Source organism: Aspergillus clavatus, genomic scaffold, assembly GCF_000002715.2.
Source record: "Aspergillus clavatus NRRL 1 1099423829805 genomic scaffold, whole genome shotgun sequence".
Lineage (NCBI taxonomy): Eukaryota > Fungi > Ascomycota > Eurotiomycetes > Eurotiales > Aspergillaceae > Aspergillus > Aspergillus clavatus.
Genome location: NW_001517094.1, coordinates 2,864,637 through 2,880,318, shown reverse-complemented (window position 1 = coordinate 2,880,318; position 15,682 = coordinate 2,864,637). Strand labels below are relative to the sequence as shown.

At 51.3% G+C, this 15,682-nt stretch overlaps 6 protein-coding genes across 6 annotated transcripts, besides 4 other annotated features; 3 read left to right on the top strand and 3 right to left on the bottom strand.

Annotated features, from left to right (window-relative positions):
• Nucleotides 1-339: 339 nt before the first annotated feature.
• Nucleotides 340-3,179, top strand: ACLA_027430 (mRNA-binding ubiquitin-specific protease UBP3; the record flags this gene model as incomplete). Its single annotated transcript, XM_001269446.1, has 5 exons — nt 340-861; nt 928-1,653; nt 1,711-1,817; nt 1,871-2,033; nt 2,085-3,179. 5 exons carry the CDS (start codon nt 340-342, stop codon nt 3,177-3,179), a joined length of 2,613 nt encoding a protein of 870 aa, XP_001269447.1.
• A 993-nt stretch (nt 3,180-4,172) lies between these two features.
• Nucleotides 4,173-4,201: a microsatellite.
• Nucleotides 4,202-4,611: 410 nt separating this feature from the next.
• On the bottom strand, nt 4,612-6,537 carry ACLA_027420 (putative Na/H antiporter; the record flags this gene model as incomplete). The annotated part of the gene is made up of 5 exons (XM_001269445.1): nt 4,612-5,014; nt 5,059-5,445; nt 5,495-5,577; nt 5,642-6,315; nt 6,420-6,537. 5 exons carry the CDS (start codon nt 6,535-6,537, stop codon nt 4,612-4,614), a joined length of 1,665 nt encoding a protein of 554 aa, XP_001269446.1.
• A 747-nt stretch (nt 6,538-7,284) lies between these two features.
• ACLA_027410 (RNA-DNA hybrid ribonuclease) lies at nt 7,285-8,644 on the bottom strand (the record flags this gene model as incomplete). The annotated part of the gene is made up of 3 exons (XM_001269444.1): nt 7,285-7,720; nt 7,812-8,400; nt 8,461-8,644. 3 exons carry the CDS (start codon nt 8,642-8,644, stop codon nt 7,285-7,287), a joined length of 1,209 nt encoding a protein of 402 aa, XP_001269445.1.
• Nucleotides 7,375-7,698: a mobile genetic element.
• Nucleotides 8,645-10,215: 1,571 nt separating the features above from the next.
• On the top strand, nt 10,216-10,958 carry ACLA_027400 (uncharacterized protein; the record flags this gene model as incomplete). Its single annotated transcript, XM_001269443.1, has 2 exons — nt 10,216-10,806; nt 10,869-10,958. The coding sequence occupies 2 exons, from the start codon at nt 10,216-10,218 to the stop codon at nt 10,956-10,958; spliced, it is 681 nt and encodes a 226-aa protein (XP_001269444.1).
• Nucleotides 10,959-11,525: 567 nt separating this feature from the next.
• On the top strand, nt 11,526-12,842 carry ACLA_027390 (uncharacterized protein; the record flags this gene model as incomplete). Its single annotated transcript, XM_001269442.1, has 3 exons — nt 11,526-11,756; nt 11,842-12,368; nt 12,443-12,842. The coding sequence occupies 3 exons, from the start codon at nt 11,526-11,528 to the stop codon at nt 12,840-12,842; spliced, it is 1,158 nt and encodes a 385-aa protein (XP_001269443.1).
• Nucleotides 12,843-13,082: 240 nt separating this feature from the next.
• ACLA_027380 (FMN-dependent alpha-hydroxy acid dehydrogenase) lies at nt 13,083-14,823 on the bottom strand (the record flags this gene model as incomplete). The annotated part of the gene is made up of 5 exons (XM_001269441.1): nt 13,083-13,169; nt 13,236-13,309; nt 13,364-14,603; nt 14,659-14,717; nt 14,796-14,823. The coding sequence occupies 5 exons, from the start codon at nt 14,821-14,823 to the stop codon at nt 13,083-13,085; spliced, it is 1,488 nt and encodes a 495-aa protein (XP_001269442.1).
• A 99-nt stretch (nt 14,824-14,922) lies between these two features.
• Nucleotides 14,923-14,955: a microsatellite.
• Nucleotides 14,924-14,955: a microsatellite.
• Nucleotides 14,956-15,682: the final 727 nt, after the last annotated feature.

Below are 15,682 nucleotides of genomic sequence, written 5' to 3'. Positions count from 1 at the left end.
TCTGTTGCGCCTGAGAAAGTCTACAGTGCCGGCTTCTTTCATTGCTTGAATTCCCAACGGGTGTGTCACAAGGTAGGATTCTTGGTTTCTTTCCTAGTACGTTCGCTGAATAGCTGAACTAACAAATCATCTCGGCTCTTTAGGACATTCAAACGAATCCTCGAACAAGATAAAACGCGCATCTACACTAATCGTTCTGTAGCCTCCGAGCTTGAGATGGCCATTTAGTTGGGTGCTACTGTGTCGCATCCGGGTCCCCGTCGCTTCGTGAATCATATGGCTCCCCTTGAGGCAACGCGTGGCTGAATAGGTCAAGGCAACTTCGCAACGTGCCTGGACATGATGAACCATCATCTGCCCGCAGTGCCCCATGGGCAGCCACCCATGCCGCCTCCTCGACGGCAGCAGGATCTTTCTTATACGGCAGGACCGCCGAGCTTGCGCTCTCCCACATATATGGGTTATCACCCCCACATGAACGGCCATCCGCCGCCCGCTTACTCACCACAGCAATATGCTCACTGGTACCCGGGGTATCCCCAGATGCAGCTTCCTCCACGGCCATTCCAGCCTCCATATGCACCGATGGTTGTGTCTTCGTACCCTCATTCCCAGCCTATCATGGCACCAGCGCACATACCGCCACCATCGCTTCCTTTACAACAGCCCAGGGCCACAACTCCTCTTCAACCTGGCATGTCTCCTCCAGTCGGGCCGGCCATTGTTCCAGCCAGCATACAACCTCACAACCCTGCGGCCATTCCAGTTTATTCCACTCCCAGTCCAGCTGCGTCCTCCCCATCTGCTCCTGCGCCTTTAAAGACTGCCGCTCCTGCTCCAAGAGAACCGTTTCGCGCACCGGTGAGTGGTCTCAGTACTAAGCCAGCCTTCTGCTCAGATGTGATAGCTGACTTTGATTCTATGTAGTTACCTTGGCTTTCGGTCCCCGATCGTCCCTTCCCTGCCAGAGTTCCTCGTAGACGTCGAAAGAGTCGCAACTTACAAGCCTCGTCTATTTCGGTTGAGCTACCTTCAAAGGAACCCCAAAGAGGTACAAAGTCAGCGAAGCAGCCCGAGGAGAAAAAACAGACAGCGCAGAATGTGCAAGGATCATCGGAGCCTCAAACGCCTAACATGTCTGCTACCCCATCGGTTGTGGACTCGACTCAGCCCACGACACCATCTTCGACTGTTCCTACTTCATCTACTCGTTCCCAGCCACATATCAAAGGACAAAAGCCAGCTGTCCCGGTAGTACCTGTTGTCCCCGTCATCCCGAGCCCTGGAACGCCGCGCCAAGCACATACAGACGCTGGAAATCGCGCTTCTGAGACATCTAACCCAGTTCCTGCTGCTGTGGTCGATGATTCAACCAAAGAAGATGTTTCAGACGAGGCCGGCAAAACAGCCTCTCCTGCTCGGTCTGCTCCTAAGTCCTGGGCCGATCTGGTCCGTGCTAGAGGAGCTGCCAAAGCCGCAGGTGCGACGGGTGCTCCTTCAGTCGAGCCCAACGGCTTGATCATGCGCAAGAGCGAATCTCTAGCCAATGTCTTGACCAGTCTTGGTGAAGATGTCTCTCAGTACAGCGATAAGATTGCCTTTCTCGAACCAAAGGGACTTGTAAATACTGGCAATATGTGCTATATGAACTCGGTAAGTTTTGATCTTATCCGATGAGCTCCTTGGCAAGCGCTAATTCAATAAACATAGGTTCTTCAAATCTTGGTCTCGTGCGTTCCTTTCTATCAATTTCTGGATCATGTTGGCAAGCGTGCAACACACAGCGTTCAGAGCGAGTTTCCTGTGGTTGATGCGATGTGAGTGTATCTCACTGTTGTCCATCTACCTGCATACTAATGATGGATTGTAGGATCATGTTCATGAGAGAATTCCGTGTTATTGATGCAGCTCATTCAGAGGAACAATTAAGGCTACGGCTGAAACCCAATGAGCTCGAGGAATATGGTGAAGCTTTTATTCCAGAGTTCGTATACCAGGTGATCCGACAACTACCCCGGTTTCGGGACATGCGGGTAAGTCTACTTTACCCAGACAGATATGGGCATTTGCTTACAATTTTATAGCGGGGCCATCAGCAAGATGCTCAGGAATTCTTGGGGTTTCTTTTGGAGGAAATGCACGAGGAATGCGCTCGGGCTGCTAAGGATGCCAGCTTAGCGGATTCTGCCACTTCTGTTTCTGCTGAACCGCCTAGTGTGGACGAGCAGTCTGGAGATGGATGGTTAGAAGTTGGGCACAAGCAAAAGGCCGCTATCACCCGCTCATCCGGCCATATCGCGCAGGAGTCTCCTATCACTAAGATTTTTGGTGGCAACATTAGGTCGGAGTTCAAAGTGCCGGGTAACAAGACATCCGTGACTTTGGAACCTTACCAGCCTCTGCAGCTTGATATTGGCTCGCCCGATATCAACAACATTGTCGATGCCTTGAAGGGTTTGACAAAGCCAGAAAGCATTCAGGGCGATTTCAACTCTTCACGCGGACCCAATGTCACCGCTACCAAGCAGATCTTCATTGAGAATCTGCCGCCCGTCCTCATTCTTCACCTCAAACGATTCCAGTATGACAGCGCAACTAGAGGTACGCAAAAGATCTGGAAGAAAATCGGGTATCCTTTAGATTTGGAGATTCCCCGAGAGGTCTTCCCGCCCAACAGACGCAACATCATGATGGCCCAAGGGGGTTTGCCGAAGTATCGTCTCATCGGTGTCATTTATCACCACGGCAAAAACGCCAGTGGCGGTCATTACACCGTGGATGTTCGCCGCCAGGACGGTCGCGAGTGGATTCGCCTTGATGACACTGTGATTCGCCGTATCAAGAGCGAGGATGTTGCCGAAGCGGGCGGCGAAGAAGATCCCAAGGTTCTCGCTGCAGCGTTGGAGCAACACAAGCGAGACAACAACCCCACTGCTAATATCTTTGGTCACATTGACCAAGATGATCTTGACCAGTCCGACAACGAACGAGGCTGGAGCCAGGTCAATGGGGCCGGAACTGGCGGCCATTCGAGCAAGAAGACCACCTCAGCCATTGCAAATGGAGTCTCTGCCGCTGCCGCATCAGGAGTTTCTTCTGGAGTCAGAACCCCTATTGGTCGATACGGTTCGCGGGACAACAAGGTCGCATATTTGCTGTTCTACCAACGCGTGGCGTGAAACCCGGATGGGTAAGGGGGAGCAACGTTGAGTTCCCAGAGGGGAGATGCCCACGAACTCATAAGGATCACAGGAAAGACTGTGTAGATCTTCATCCTGTTTTTATGGAGGAAATTTTCAACTTACCTCCATTCGTCCAAACGAATCATTATCTAATCACGCGCGCCTGTCTTGCTAGACAGAACCCAAGTCTCATGCACCAATATTTCTGAATAACCGATCCACGCCTCAGTGTGTCAGCGAACATACATGCAACTAGTCTCAGCCACCCACGGCGAGATCATTTGCTCATGAAGTGTTTATTAACCCTTGCGGATGTCCCTCACGGTGCAACATTATCAGAGGTCTCCTGGCTGAAATGGACGCGCAGTTCCCTTCAACCCGCGTTCCTCTCTGCATATTGGCCCCATGTCTGCAATCCTGTTATCATATTTACCTTGCATAATTGGCCTTTTTGACGATGAGCGCCTAGCATTCGATACCTGTCTATTTCACTTATCTCTCTTGTTCCCGTTTTCGTTGGCGATGGACATCTCTTCCTCATCTTACCGCCTCTAGTCTTGCTCTTGCTTTCATCATGCCGTATCTGCTGGACTGTCACTCTGGTATATAACCTGACGACCTATTCGTTTATATATTCCCCTCGGTTGATTTCGCCTTGTGGATGCAGACCGGGGTTTCTCTGTGAGCGGTGGACTTAATCTATAACGACTCCACGAATCTTCTTTTCCATAGACGTGTCGAACATGGGGGTGCGCGGTTCTTTTTCCTTCTGGCTCATCGGGCGGGTTTATGAATGGATGAAGCGGAGTGAGGGCGAGCAGTGATTGCTGGTTGTGGCGAGGCCTAGATTTGGAATGTTGTTGTTGTCGCCTATATCTTTGTCGTCTTCTACTTCGTTGGACGCAGCGGGTTTCATGTCATGTCTTCATGATATACAACATATGGAGGAGGGGTTTGGTTTTCGTCGGGAGTTAGTTGCGTATGGATCATTGACGATGTTGATGATGACGATGATGATGTTGCTTTGGAGTGAGTGGTCATCCAAAAAAGGGACGCAAAGGGAAGGAGTTTGTGAAGATCAAAAAGCTTGTTTTAGGAAAATCTAGCCATTTTCACCTTGACGTGGCTGTTGTAATCTTGGAGATGTAGATCGTTGTTGATTGTAGAGTCGTAAGGGTGGTGTGATTGTTGTGTAAGGGCTGACTCTATCACAGTGGCATAAACATAAAACATAGATAGCGTTGACAAGAAATAAAGAGATGAAGCGAATATCAACACTTTTTGTACCAAAATACCAAGTTCTATAATCCGCCTGCCAATGTTCCAAATGCGTAAATGAGCAAACGTATTCGCAGATACCCGGTCCAACCGCTGGGACAAGTGATTCCAGTATCGAAGTCGATTGTGGAATCGGGAGTAAATGCCGGCCTCAATGTCTACCAAGAGACGGAGCACCAGCAAGTGAGATGCCATCCGTTTCACCATCATGAATGACCAGGTTGACCGGGCGGGCGGGTTCTTCCGCATTGCCCGTGCCAATCTGGGGGTGGTCCACGGACGAAGCCGATCTAATCACCGGACGACCGATTTGAAAGACGGTGGGTTCGGGAGCTTCGCGCCCAGGGCCGCGTTTACGGCCTTTGCTGGCCGGGTCCGCGTCCCGAGTCGCAGTGCTGTGGGTGTGGGGAATGTTGGCAATGGGCACGGGATCCGGATCTGGGCTGGTCGTGCTGAGGACGCTGGAGATGGTCCGAGGAAGATGGTATCCTGCTTTGACCAGCGGGATGGAGAGGCCGTGGACAACCGGTAAGACAATTAGATGTGAATTGGTACTAAAAAAGATGGCAAACTTACAATGCTGCAGATGACTAGAAACCAGACCACGACGTTGATGGCTTCCGAAACCCTCTGTGCATCGTCGCGGACCTTGCCATCGACCGTGATTGTGCGCAGGAATTCGCGAGAAACAGACAGGTAGAAGATGGCTCCGACACCGATGGGGCCGAAAAAGCCTACGAAGGCTGCCTGAAAGAGCCGCTCAATCTGGTGAATGTACTTGTGCATCGCAAAGATGATGGGAATCCGGCGGACAAGTAGAATCAAGATTCCCATGAATATCAGACGATAGATGGGAATAATGTCGTTGTGTAGGAAGGAAGACCAGGGGCAGACAGCACCGAACCACATGAACACGGCCAAGTTAAGCAGCATATCAATGGTCGGTTGAAGAGAGTCGTCCATCGTCTCCAGACGAAACCAATCGCTTGTTGATGTTAGCGCGCTGCATACAGATAGACAATGGGAGAACTTACTCCTGTGTGAAGACATTGCCAGCTACAAAACAAGCCAGAAGGTCGTCCGTTCCAATCATGCCACAAGTGCCCAGGATAAAAAGCTGTGTGTTGAAATCAGAAACTGAAGCGGAGGAAACTTGTCAAGAGTGTGATATTTGGACATACGGCCAGAGCAATAGCAAAAACGAGAAAGCTCTCGCGGTCGACATAGCGCTTCTCCTCAGCCCAGTGAAGCATCTCCCGGGACACCCAGCCGACCGTAATCCCGTAGACGACACTCAGGATCACGGTGTAGATCCAGGTCTCATAGAACCACAGTCCCATAGCCTTACCTGCGCCTCCACTAACGCCCTCGCCTCCCATACCGGTATATTTGAGAAGATACAGCCCAAAGAAGAGGAACGGATAGCCCAGGCCATCGTTGGCTCCCGACTCGGCGACAATCATCCTCTGCAGCGGACGGGGTACGTTCTTGTCCGCAAACTTTCCCTTCACGATAGAATTGGAGAGCACTGGATCAGTAGGAGTGATACAGGCGGCGACAATCAGCGCATGGAGAAACTGGAAATTGGGAATCATAGCCCAGATCACCAGACTGCTACACATCCACATAGCAGCCATTCCTGGGCCGAGGAGAAGCGATAGAGTCTTCCATTCTATCTGCAGGTAACGCTTGGGGAGCTGGACGCCAGCCAGGACCAACTGGACTCCGAGGACGAGTCTCGTGAAATACAGAGTGATTTCTTCTAGGTTCTGCTCCGAGCCCAGAGCATACTCATGGGGTCTTATGAAATTGGCTGCATGAGGGGAGAAGACGATACCCGCCAATAGAGAGATCACTGGAAGATATCTGTCAGTCACAATGTACTCGTGCTCTCATCTAGAACTATGTAGTCTGAGAATAAGAAAAAGGAAAAAAAAGGAAAAAAAGCGTCGCACGAACAGGCTTCTGACAGGTAGAATCTCTCCTTGAAGAGATACGACACCAATCCAAAGATCGAGATGAACCCTCCCAAAGTCGCACAGACGATGTTGAAATTGATCAGTGACAGCGTAGGCATGTTGCCCCTTGCTTGCAGTGCCCGGATCTGTAGACAAGAACTATTGACGGCCACAAATTGCTCGCCTGGCTGATCGTACAGACTGCGGGCTAGCGGTGTTACAACGTTGAGCACGTTGGAGATCGTCAATTTCGTAGTAGAGTAATGGTATTACTCTGTATATACGGAATAATAGATGCAAAATTGTAACAAGAATTCTATAGAGAAATTTTCACCAGAAAATGTTATTCAATCATAGTATTGTTGACGGGTTTTCCCACTGCGTGCTTTCCGATCATCTGGGTAGGTAGAGATGGAGGATATGGTCCTGAATCCGGGATTGAGATGCAAAGCTGCCTGATTTACTTGAGTCAGAAGAGCAGTAGGAGACTAGAATGAGAAAAAGATGACCGAGAACAAGTCTGTACTCTGCCAGAATCGAAGATCGTCGTGATGACTGAGGGGAGAAGGGAAAAAGAAGAAAACAAGCGCCAAGGACGTGGGAGAAGTTGAAGGCGGGAACATGTGACGAGCGAATCACTGGCAAATAATCCGATCCTCTGCTGGCACTCCAATACGCTAGTATTATTCCTGGGGGAATGGAGGATTCGAATTTCGATTTAAGGTGAATAGGAGAGGGGATATTTAGATCATATCAACTAACTTGATTTCCCTTCAACGGGTATCATATACTGTAGGTATCTGGGAAGCGCAAACCAGCGATTTTCGACATCATAGACATGTTCCAGACATAATTTCCTCCGTTAGTCACAATCCGAATAAATCATCGTCCAGCACCTCGTCAGGGAAATCCCTAGCGGCTTCCAGAGCTGCTGCTTTCTCTGAGACACCCCGACGAGCCCCGCTAACTGCCAGACGGTCGGCAGCCTCATTTCCGGGATCGCGGTTGTGTCCTTTCACCCATTCAAACAGGGTCTTGACCTTGAGCTCAGTGCGTTCCTCAATCTTGACCAGGATGGACTCAATCAAATCTTTGTTTTCGACGGGCTTTTGGTCAGCAGTCAACCAATTGTTCCGCCGCCACTTGATAAACCAGACAGTTACGCAGTCAATCGCATATCGGCTGTCAGTGACGATGGTCACATCCCGATGTCGAGGAGCAATATCGAGAGCTCGGAGAATGGCAGTTAATTCTGCCCGCTGATTAGTCTGTCGACTTCCTTGCAAGGGCTCCGAGACGTTCCTGCTAGGAAAGAGGTGGGTCAGCGGGGGGAACAAAAAAAGGAAATTAACAGGGCATTAGCCGCTTGAGATAGAGGAAACGGAGGACAAACCTTGTATCTCCTGGTCCAAAGTAGACTCCAACCCCTGCAGCGGCCGTATCCCTGCCATTTTTCAAGGAGCTACCGTCCGTATAGATCCGCAACATCCCCGGAGGCCCTGTTGGCCGCGACTTAGTTGCATTCTTCTGCTCGAGTGTCTTGTGGACCACTTTGCCCGTGGCTGGGTCAAGAAGCACATTGGGGTCGAATCCGTCTTCCGCGCCTGGCGGCAATGGACCTTCACCCGGCCTGACTGGGTTCCCCTGCTCGTCCTTGGGAATCTCATCCACAAGACCGGGTGCTCCAGGTAGGTTTCCTGGGCCAGCAGGACCTCCGGCGAAGGTAGCACCCGCTCCTTGGCCCATTTTCACGAACTCGGCCGCCTCTTCCCGCGTGGAGAACTTCTTATATCGCGGACGTGCAAATCCTTTGATCTGTTCCTGCGCCTTGGCCCAATCTGTATATACCCCCGGTACCCGTCCACGCTGAATACCATAGAATCGCGTCGGCTCGGAACTTGAGGTTGTGGCGCCACCGGAAGCGGGAGCACGAGTACCTGTGAGGAAAGCATTTGCCTCTTCGTATGTTGGGAACGCTTGGACTATTGACACAGAAGCAGGTTACTGAGAGTCATCCAAAAGCTCAGAGTCGCAATACTTACAGACTGCGCCCTTGTACCCCGTCACTTGGGTCAAGCAGTCATTCCATTCATAGTAGATACCTGGCTGATAGCCTGCCTTTACCGCATAGTATTTCCCCGCGGTGGTCCGCTTTCTCTTGGTGCCGGCTGTTGCTGGTGTTGACGAAGTGAGTTTCGGGCTGGGAGAGGGCGTAGTGTCGTTCATTGCCTCGTACAGATTCTCAAGGTAGGCCGAAATGGGTCGCGAGGGAAACAGAGGAAGCAACTGTGGTGGAGCTCTTCCCGACAAGTTGGCTGAGCTTCGAGCGATCGTGTAGCAAGTTAGAGAGAGAAAGACAAAGAGTCTTGGTCTGCAGCTCAACAGGGAACACCGGGGTCCCAGGTTGGAAGCTGAGAGTTTGAGCCACACGGGAGGCGTGGTGAGTTGAAATTGGCGGATGAGAATCAATATGATAAGATGCTGTACAAAGCAGAAAGTGATACGGCCAATTAAGGGGGAAGGGAGTAAGGAGGTTGGCAGACAAAAGCAGGTGGAGGAGGGAAATCAATGCAGAGGAGACGGAGAGAGGAGAGAGAGGGGGGGGGGGGGGTGTTGCCCGTCTCAACAGTGGAGGCGCAGAACTTGAATTTGGACAGCCTCGCTCTTCCGTCCACTTCTCCGTCTTTTGAGCATTGAAGATGAGGTCTTCGAGGTGAGATCGTGATAAACAGACCATGTAATCAAACCACCAGCGTTCTACTTGCAGAAGCAATCGGTCCTCGAGTGGGAGCTCTTTGCACGGTCACTCAGTAGACTAGATATTCTGCTATTGTTCATCCCCGCTCCAGAAAGATGGTATAAGAGAGGTTGAGGCATCGGCATTATGGCCAGTCTTATTTACACACTGATCAGATGTCTGGAAGGATTGAATCAAGCCCATCCTTCAGCGTGTCGAAATCTGGTCTTCGATACTGCCCATGGCCAATGCGCAAATGATGAGAAAAGTACAAATCGGAGAGAAGGATCACGTGATCCGTATATAGTTCGGCATCCAGAGGTAAGGAGCAGCACCGATGATGTCCCTGCTTGGGCTGCATCAATCAAGTTTCTATCGGAGTGTATAGGGAAGAAGCGATAAAGCATCCTGGCTATAAGTTGAGAGATAGCTGTTTCACTAATCCCTCCTACCCATACAATGCAGCCAACTGTGAAGGTGTCCACCATGACTGAGGACATCTTCTATTATCGTAAGGGAGATACCATAGCATTTCTTCAATATGGAAAGCCAACACTTATTTCCTCAAATGATCTGTTAGTACTTTTGTGAGAACATGCACGCTCCTTCAGCAAAGCTCCTTTATCTGCTCCTCCACCCGGGGGATGTCTTGGGTGATGTCGTTGTATATACCCAACAACGACTAAGCACGCCGAGAATCACACAAAAACAAAAAATGTGCCTTTCCCAAAGACATTCCTTTCTTCCAAATGCATGTCTGTGGCAAGTCCAGTTGAGGAGGTCAAAGAGTCCTCCTACTCAACCATTTCAATCACCCATCTGGCGTCCACCAGACACCTCTGGCTGGTGAAGCTGAACGCACTGTATGCTTGATCATACAGAACTCAAAGTATGCTATTGCCTCTCACTCAGCACCTGACTCGTACTGATTTGCTCGAAGAGTTGAGTCAAGCTCTACTTCAGGGGAGCAGCTGATATCTTCCACTGGCCTTTTAGCTGGATCCTCAGGTCAGTCAACCGGAGCTTATCAAGCAGTGTTGCAACACGAGATTGGCTGAAAATGGCAACTGACAGATCCGATGACAGTGTCGAGATAATGCTGGACATTTTCGAGCTGGACAAGCTGGGCGATGCCGAGTTCCAGCGCATACTGCATTTCAAGCTGCACCTCGCAATCATGGAGAACGATATTGCCGCAGTCAAGCAGATGCTGATCATAGGAGCCGACCCGAACTTCAGAAACGAGATGGGATTCACAGCCGTGGAGTGGGCAGACACCCTGCGCAATGTGGACGCCCTAAAGGTTCTCCTGCAGGATGTGGACATCGCACACAACGGTATCGAACTACTTGCCGAGCACATTCGCAACAAACACCCCGCCGTGGTGGCCGTGCTCCTGGAAATGGGAGTGAAGAGCTTCCTCTCACGCAATGTGCTCCTCCACCAAGGCCTGATCCTCCTGGCTTGTCATATCGGCCATGTCACCGTCGTCAGCCTTCTCATCCGGTGCATCCCCTGGTACCGGATCACGCCGAGCAAGCAGATTTTCCTCCAGACTGCTGCGGCCGCGCAGAATGATGATGTTCTCGAGTTGCTTCGCTCGATTGCTCGCGAGGAACAGGAGAGTCTCTCCGCTCCGTACCAGCGATTGGTAAGTGCATTGTGGGAATGCGTCGGGACTTGTTTCACGCTCGAAGCTGACTGGGGAAGCAGCCGTTGATACCGGTGTATGCGCCGCCTCGCGATGTTGAGTTTGATCGCTTGTTCAACGAGTTCATCCGAGAGGATGCGTATCTGCCTTGATTCACAGTAGGAAGTCTTTTGGTTTGTCGTTGTATTGAGGATGGTACGACACTCAATTCTCAGGGTGATGGTTGGATCTGTACATGTCGCAGCAGATGTAACTAATGATTGCATGGATCAAGCATGATGAAATGTGAAGAGAAGAATCAATGTGATGATAGGATTGTCAACGGAGCCCCATCCTATTCATAGTGATTAGTGACTGCTTCTATGCCCCCACTTGGAAGATGACTCAAACCAAGACTGACCAGGAGTTTCGTTTCTCGTATTTGACATTTCTAGTAGTGTAGATCATTCTTGACAACCGCAGACTCTATTCCTGAACGGGTGCCCGTATTCTCCATGACTCATTTGGGGTATTTGATTGGTCCAGACAGAATCATCTCGCATCGCTTCGGTCCGGCCCTCTAGACAGATGAAGAAGCATCGCAGATGTATATATTAAGCACATCATGCTTTACACACTGTAAAGTCCAGAGTCCTATCGATATATGTAAATACCTGATAGAATATTACCACCGAAAGCAACTATAAAGCGAACAATCCAGCAAAAGAAGTCACCAAAGCATGTCCAAGGAAGCAGCAGACCAGGACATCCTCGCGCTTGTATCGCAAGAAGTCTCCCAGACACCATACGCTTGCTCGACTCTCACCCAGCTCAGCGGAGGTACAGCCAACTTCGTCTACCGGGGCATCCTCTCGCGGCCCCTCGAGGACGGCACGAAGACCATCATCATCAAGCACGGCGAGGCCTACGCCGCCTCGAATCGCGATTTCAAGCTCCCCACAGAGCGCTGCGTAGGTCCCTTCCCCTCCGCTCCAACAGATCATCCAGGAATTGGTATGGTATGGTATTCCATACTCACCAATCTATACCTAGTAGGTTATCGAGGAAACCATCCTCAGCGCCCTGAACAACGTCCCCGCCACAGCAGCAGAGCCAGAAAACACCGGCACCAGCACCAGCACCAGCACCCCGCGCTGCACAGTCCGCACCCCGCACCTCTTCCACTTCAACCGCGCCACCAACACGCAGATCCTCGAAGACCTCCCGGATGCCCTGGACCTGAAGACCTTCATGCTGGCGCCCGCGGCCGCGCACCGCGTGCCCCACGACCTGGCGACGGTGATCGGCCGCGCGGTGGGGAAATGGCTGCGCGCGTTCCACGACTGGGTGGCTGAGGCGAGCCAGGGGGCGCTGGCGCAGGCGTCGGAGAAGAACAAGCTCATGCGTGATCTCAAGTTCACGGTCAACTATAACAATCTCGTGGGGCAGGCGGGTCGGTTCCCTGCGCTGCTGGCGGAGAGTCAGCCGGTGTTTCGGCGGGTGCGGGACATGGCGGCGGCGGAGTTGGGTGGGACGGAGGGGGAGGGGTTTGGGGTGATCCATGGGGATTTTTGGTCGGGGAAGTATGTTTTGCGTCCTCTTTCCTTCTCACCGGATACTGCTGAGCATAGGTGGGGCGAGGCTAATGGAGTCGCAGTGTACTGATCCCGGGAACGGCCCTGGATCAGCAGCTTGATGTACCGCTGTTCGTGACGGATTGGGAACTATGCCAGTACGGCCCGCGGGCCCTGGATCTGGGCCAGATGATCGCTGAACTCTACGAGCTGAAGCACTTCAAGGATATCGATGCAGGGATCTGGATCATCGAAGGACTGGCGGAAGGGTATGGCGTGATTGACGAGGATATGGCCTTCCGCACCGCCATCCATGTCGGCGTCCATTTGATCTGCTGGGGCAGTACGGTTGCAGGATGGGGAACGGATGAACAGATCGAAGAGGTCGTCAAGATCGGAAGGGATCTTGTGGTTAGGGGCTGGGAGAAGGATAGAGCCTGGTTTGAGGGAATATGGCTCCGAGGCTTGTTTACTCGAGCTTAGGTTAAGCCAACATAAACCATGGTATCGATCACAATATGATCCGAACATATCTACTGTAGGAAAGATGGTATAGCAGAACAGGATTGGGGTTGTACATCAGTTCGAGCGACCGAGTTTGTTTCTTTTGATGAATGCAGGTTGCTGTAGAAGCTCCACACAATGCAATGTACATAGGCCGGATGCCACATATATAAGAGGATTTGTTATATTTCAAGTCTCAATATGGATTGATCAAGCCTTTCAAAGTTTCGCGCGGAAGGCACTCCGTATGGAATCGAGACCAGGAGGTCCGTCGAAAATTTGTTGCTCAACGAGCCGGGTATTAATCTTGTTAAAGTCAGCATCAATCTCACAGACAAAAGGTAGCAGTGAAGGGCAGACAAGCGAACATACATGGTGTGGCCCTAATTCTTCCACTCTTTGAACACCAAGCAGCCGCATACAAGTGATGGTCTCGTCGGCAAGAACTAGAAACAAGGTCAGTGTTGGGATGCAGGGATCACAAAGGAATATCAACATACTCTGCAAAGTACGCTTGACTCCGTCAACGCCACCGGCTCCCAAGCCCCAGAGAGCAGGCCGTCCGATTCCAACCGCTTTGGCGCCCAGACAGAGAGCTTTGACGACATCAGTGCCGCGCCGGATGCCACCATCTACCCAGACATCGAGCTTGTCGAATACTTCAGGGCAGTATTTGCGGATCTCCATAAGGGTGTGCACTGCGGGAGGTGCAGTGTCGAGAGCACGCCCCCCGTGGTTCGAGAGGATGATACCCTTGACTTGCGGTGTGTGGAGAGATGCAATGTAAGCGTCCTCATGAGTCTGAAGACCCTTGAGAATTATGGGAAGATCGGTGTGTTTGGCGAGCCAGGGCAGGGTCTCTTTCCAAGTGAGGGTGGGGTCTGTACCCGCAAACAGTTGCTTTCCAACACCACCCGAAGCCGGTACACCATCAGCGACCTTGTCAGCCGCTTTCGCAGCACTGGGAATAGACATGACTGCGGCGACGCTACCGCCCCGCTCATCGTCCTCTCTTTTCCCAGGAACTGGTGCGTCAAGTGTGAGGACGATGAACTTAATCGCCTTGAGTTTCTTGATGCGGGCCAGCATCGCCTCGCTCTTCTTGCGATCGATCTGAACGTAGATTTGCCATCCAAAGACCTGGTCAGGCGCCGCATCCTTGACAATCTGCTCCGGTGTCATGGACGCATTGTTGGAGATGATCTGCATCGCGCCGAAGCTGCGGCACGCTTCAGCAATGCCTGCCTCTCCCGCAGGATGACCCAAGCGCGCCATAGCAGCAGGAGAGACATAGATAGGCATGCCCAACTTGTGTCCTAAGACAGAAATATCCAAGTCGCATTCTGTGCAGTCGACGAAGACCCTGGGTCGCAAGAGAATAGACCGATATACCTCGGTGTTGAAGCTCTTGGTGATTTTATCGTCGGCCGCTGAGTAGTAGTAGGCCCAGGCCTTTTGGCTGACATTCTTCGTGGCTACCTGTTCAATGTCGTCCATGTTGAGAAGTGCCTCCATGGGGACGGGCCCCTCCTCCTGCTGTGCCGTCGCTGCAGGAGTAGGCTCCCCTTGCACCTTGGGCAGTGTAGCTGGGTCAACCGTTCCTAATAGCGCTTCGGGCTTGAGGTTCTCCTCCAGGATGCCTGGTGGATGAATGGGGTCATATTCCTCGGTGGCATCCTTGCCGGCGAGCTTCAGGATAATCTTAGCCCCACCAGGGTGTTCAGAGAGAAAGTTGGTGACCTGAGATAATCGATGAGTATTACTCGACACTGGACTGGATCCTGGAAAGCCATACATCGTATACTTTGCCATACAAGATCACCCAGCAACTGTCGGGAGTATTGTGTTTGGCGACTAAACATCACATTTGCATTTGTTAGCCGACAATTCGACCAGGATTACTGCATACAATGGTGAAGACGAATGGTCTACCTTCTGCGGCATCGAATACCTTCGCCATTCTGAAAGAAATAAAGAGCTATCGCAGCTACTGCGATTGCTTCTGAAGGTAAAGTATGATGGATGAATAACGGTCGCGAATGGGTACAAACCAACACAGGAGAGAGAGAGAGAGAGAGAGAGAGAGAGAGAGTAGCCGACAGCCCAGTTGAGGAGAAACAGCTCTATTGTTAAGTGCTCAACACTCCGACGGATCCCCATTCAGGCCATCATCTATCGGGCGAGAGACCGACAGCACTGGTAAGTGGTAACGACTAACGGTGTGGGGGTCTCCTGTCAAGCATCGACGAACAATTGGGGAAAAAAGAAAAAGCCAATGATTGATGAATGCTATTTGGGGAAAAGTCAATAGCCGACCCATCGCTAATTCGTAATGATGGATGAAATATGGAGCAGCTGGTTTGGTGGGTTTGAACTTTGAACCTTCGATAGGTTGACTGAGTGAAAAATGGCGGGTCATTGGTGGGGAAACCAGCGAGATGAGGGGACTCTCAGGTTGGATAGAATTGAAGAATTGATGGATATCGAATACCAAAGGGGAGAGTTAAGAGAAGGCCATCTTCAGAGAGATGCACTTCAATACGGTGTTAGCATGACTTGGGAAGAGCAATTGGATGAAGATGATGGCGAGGATGAAGAATGACGGGGGTGTATGCACTCATACTACTCGTGATGGATCCACGTGAGCTCCATGGCCGGTTTCACCTCCAGCGGAGTTTCGGACTCTTATCTACAATGTAACATAAAAAGGAGACCATGGACGGTTTTCTCGATCAATTTCTTCGGAAGTCAACTTCCAGCTCATGCTGAGAGCTCCTGGAGGAAGATCTCAAGCCGGTCTTTGGAAATAACTGAGACAT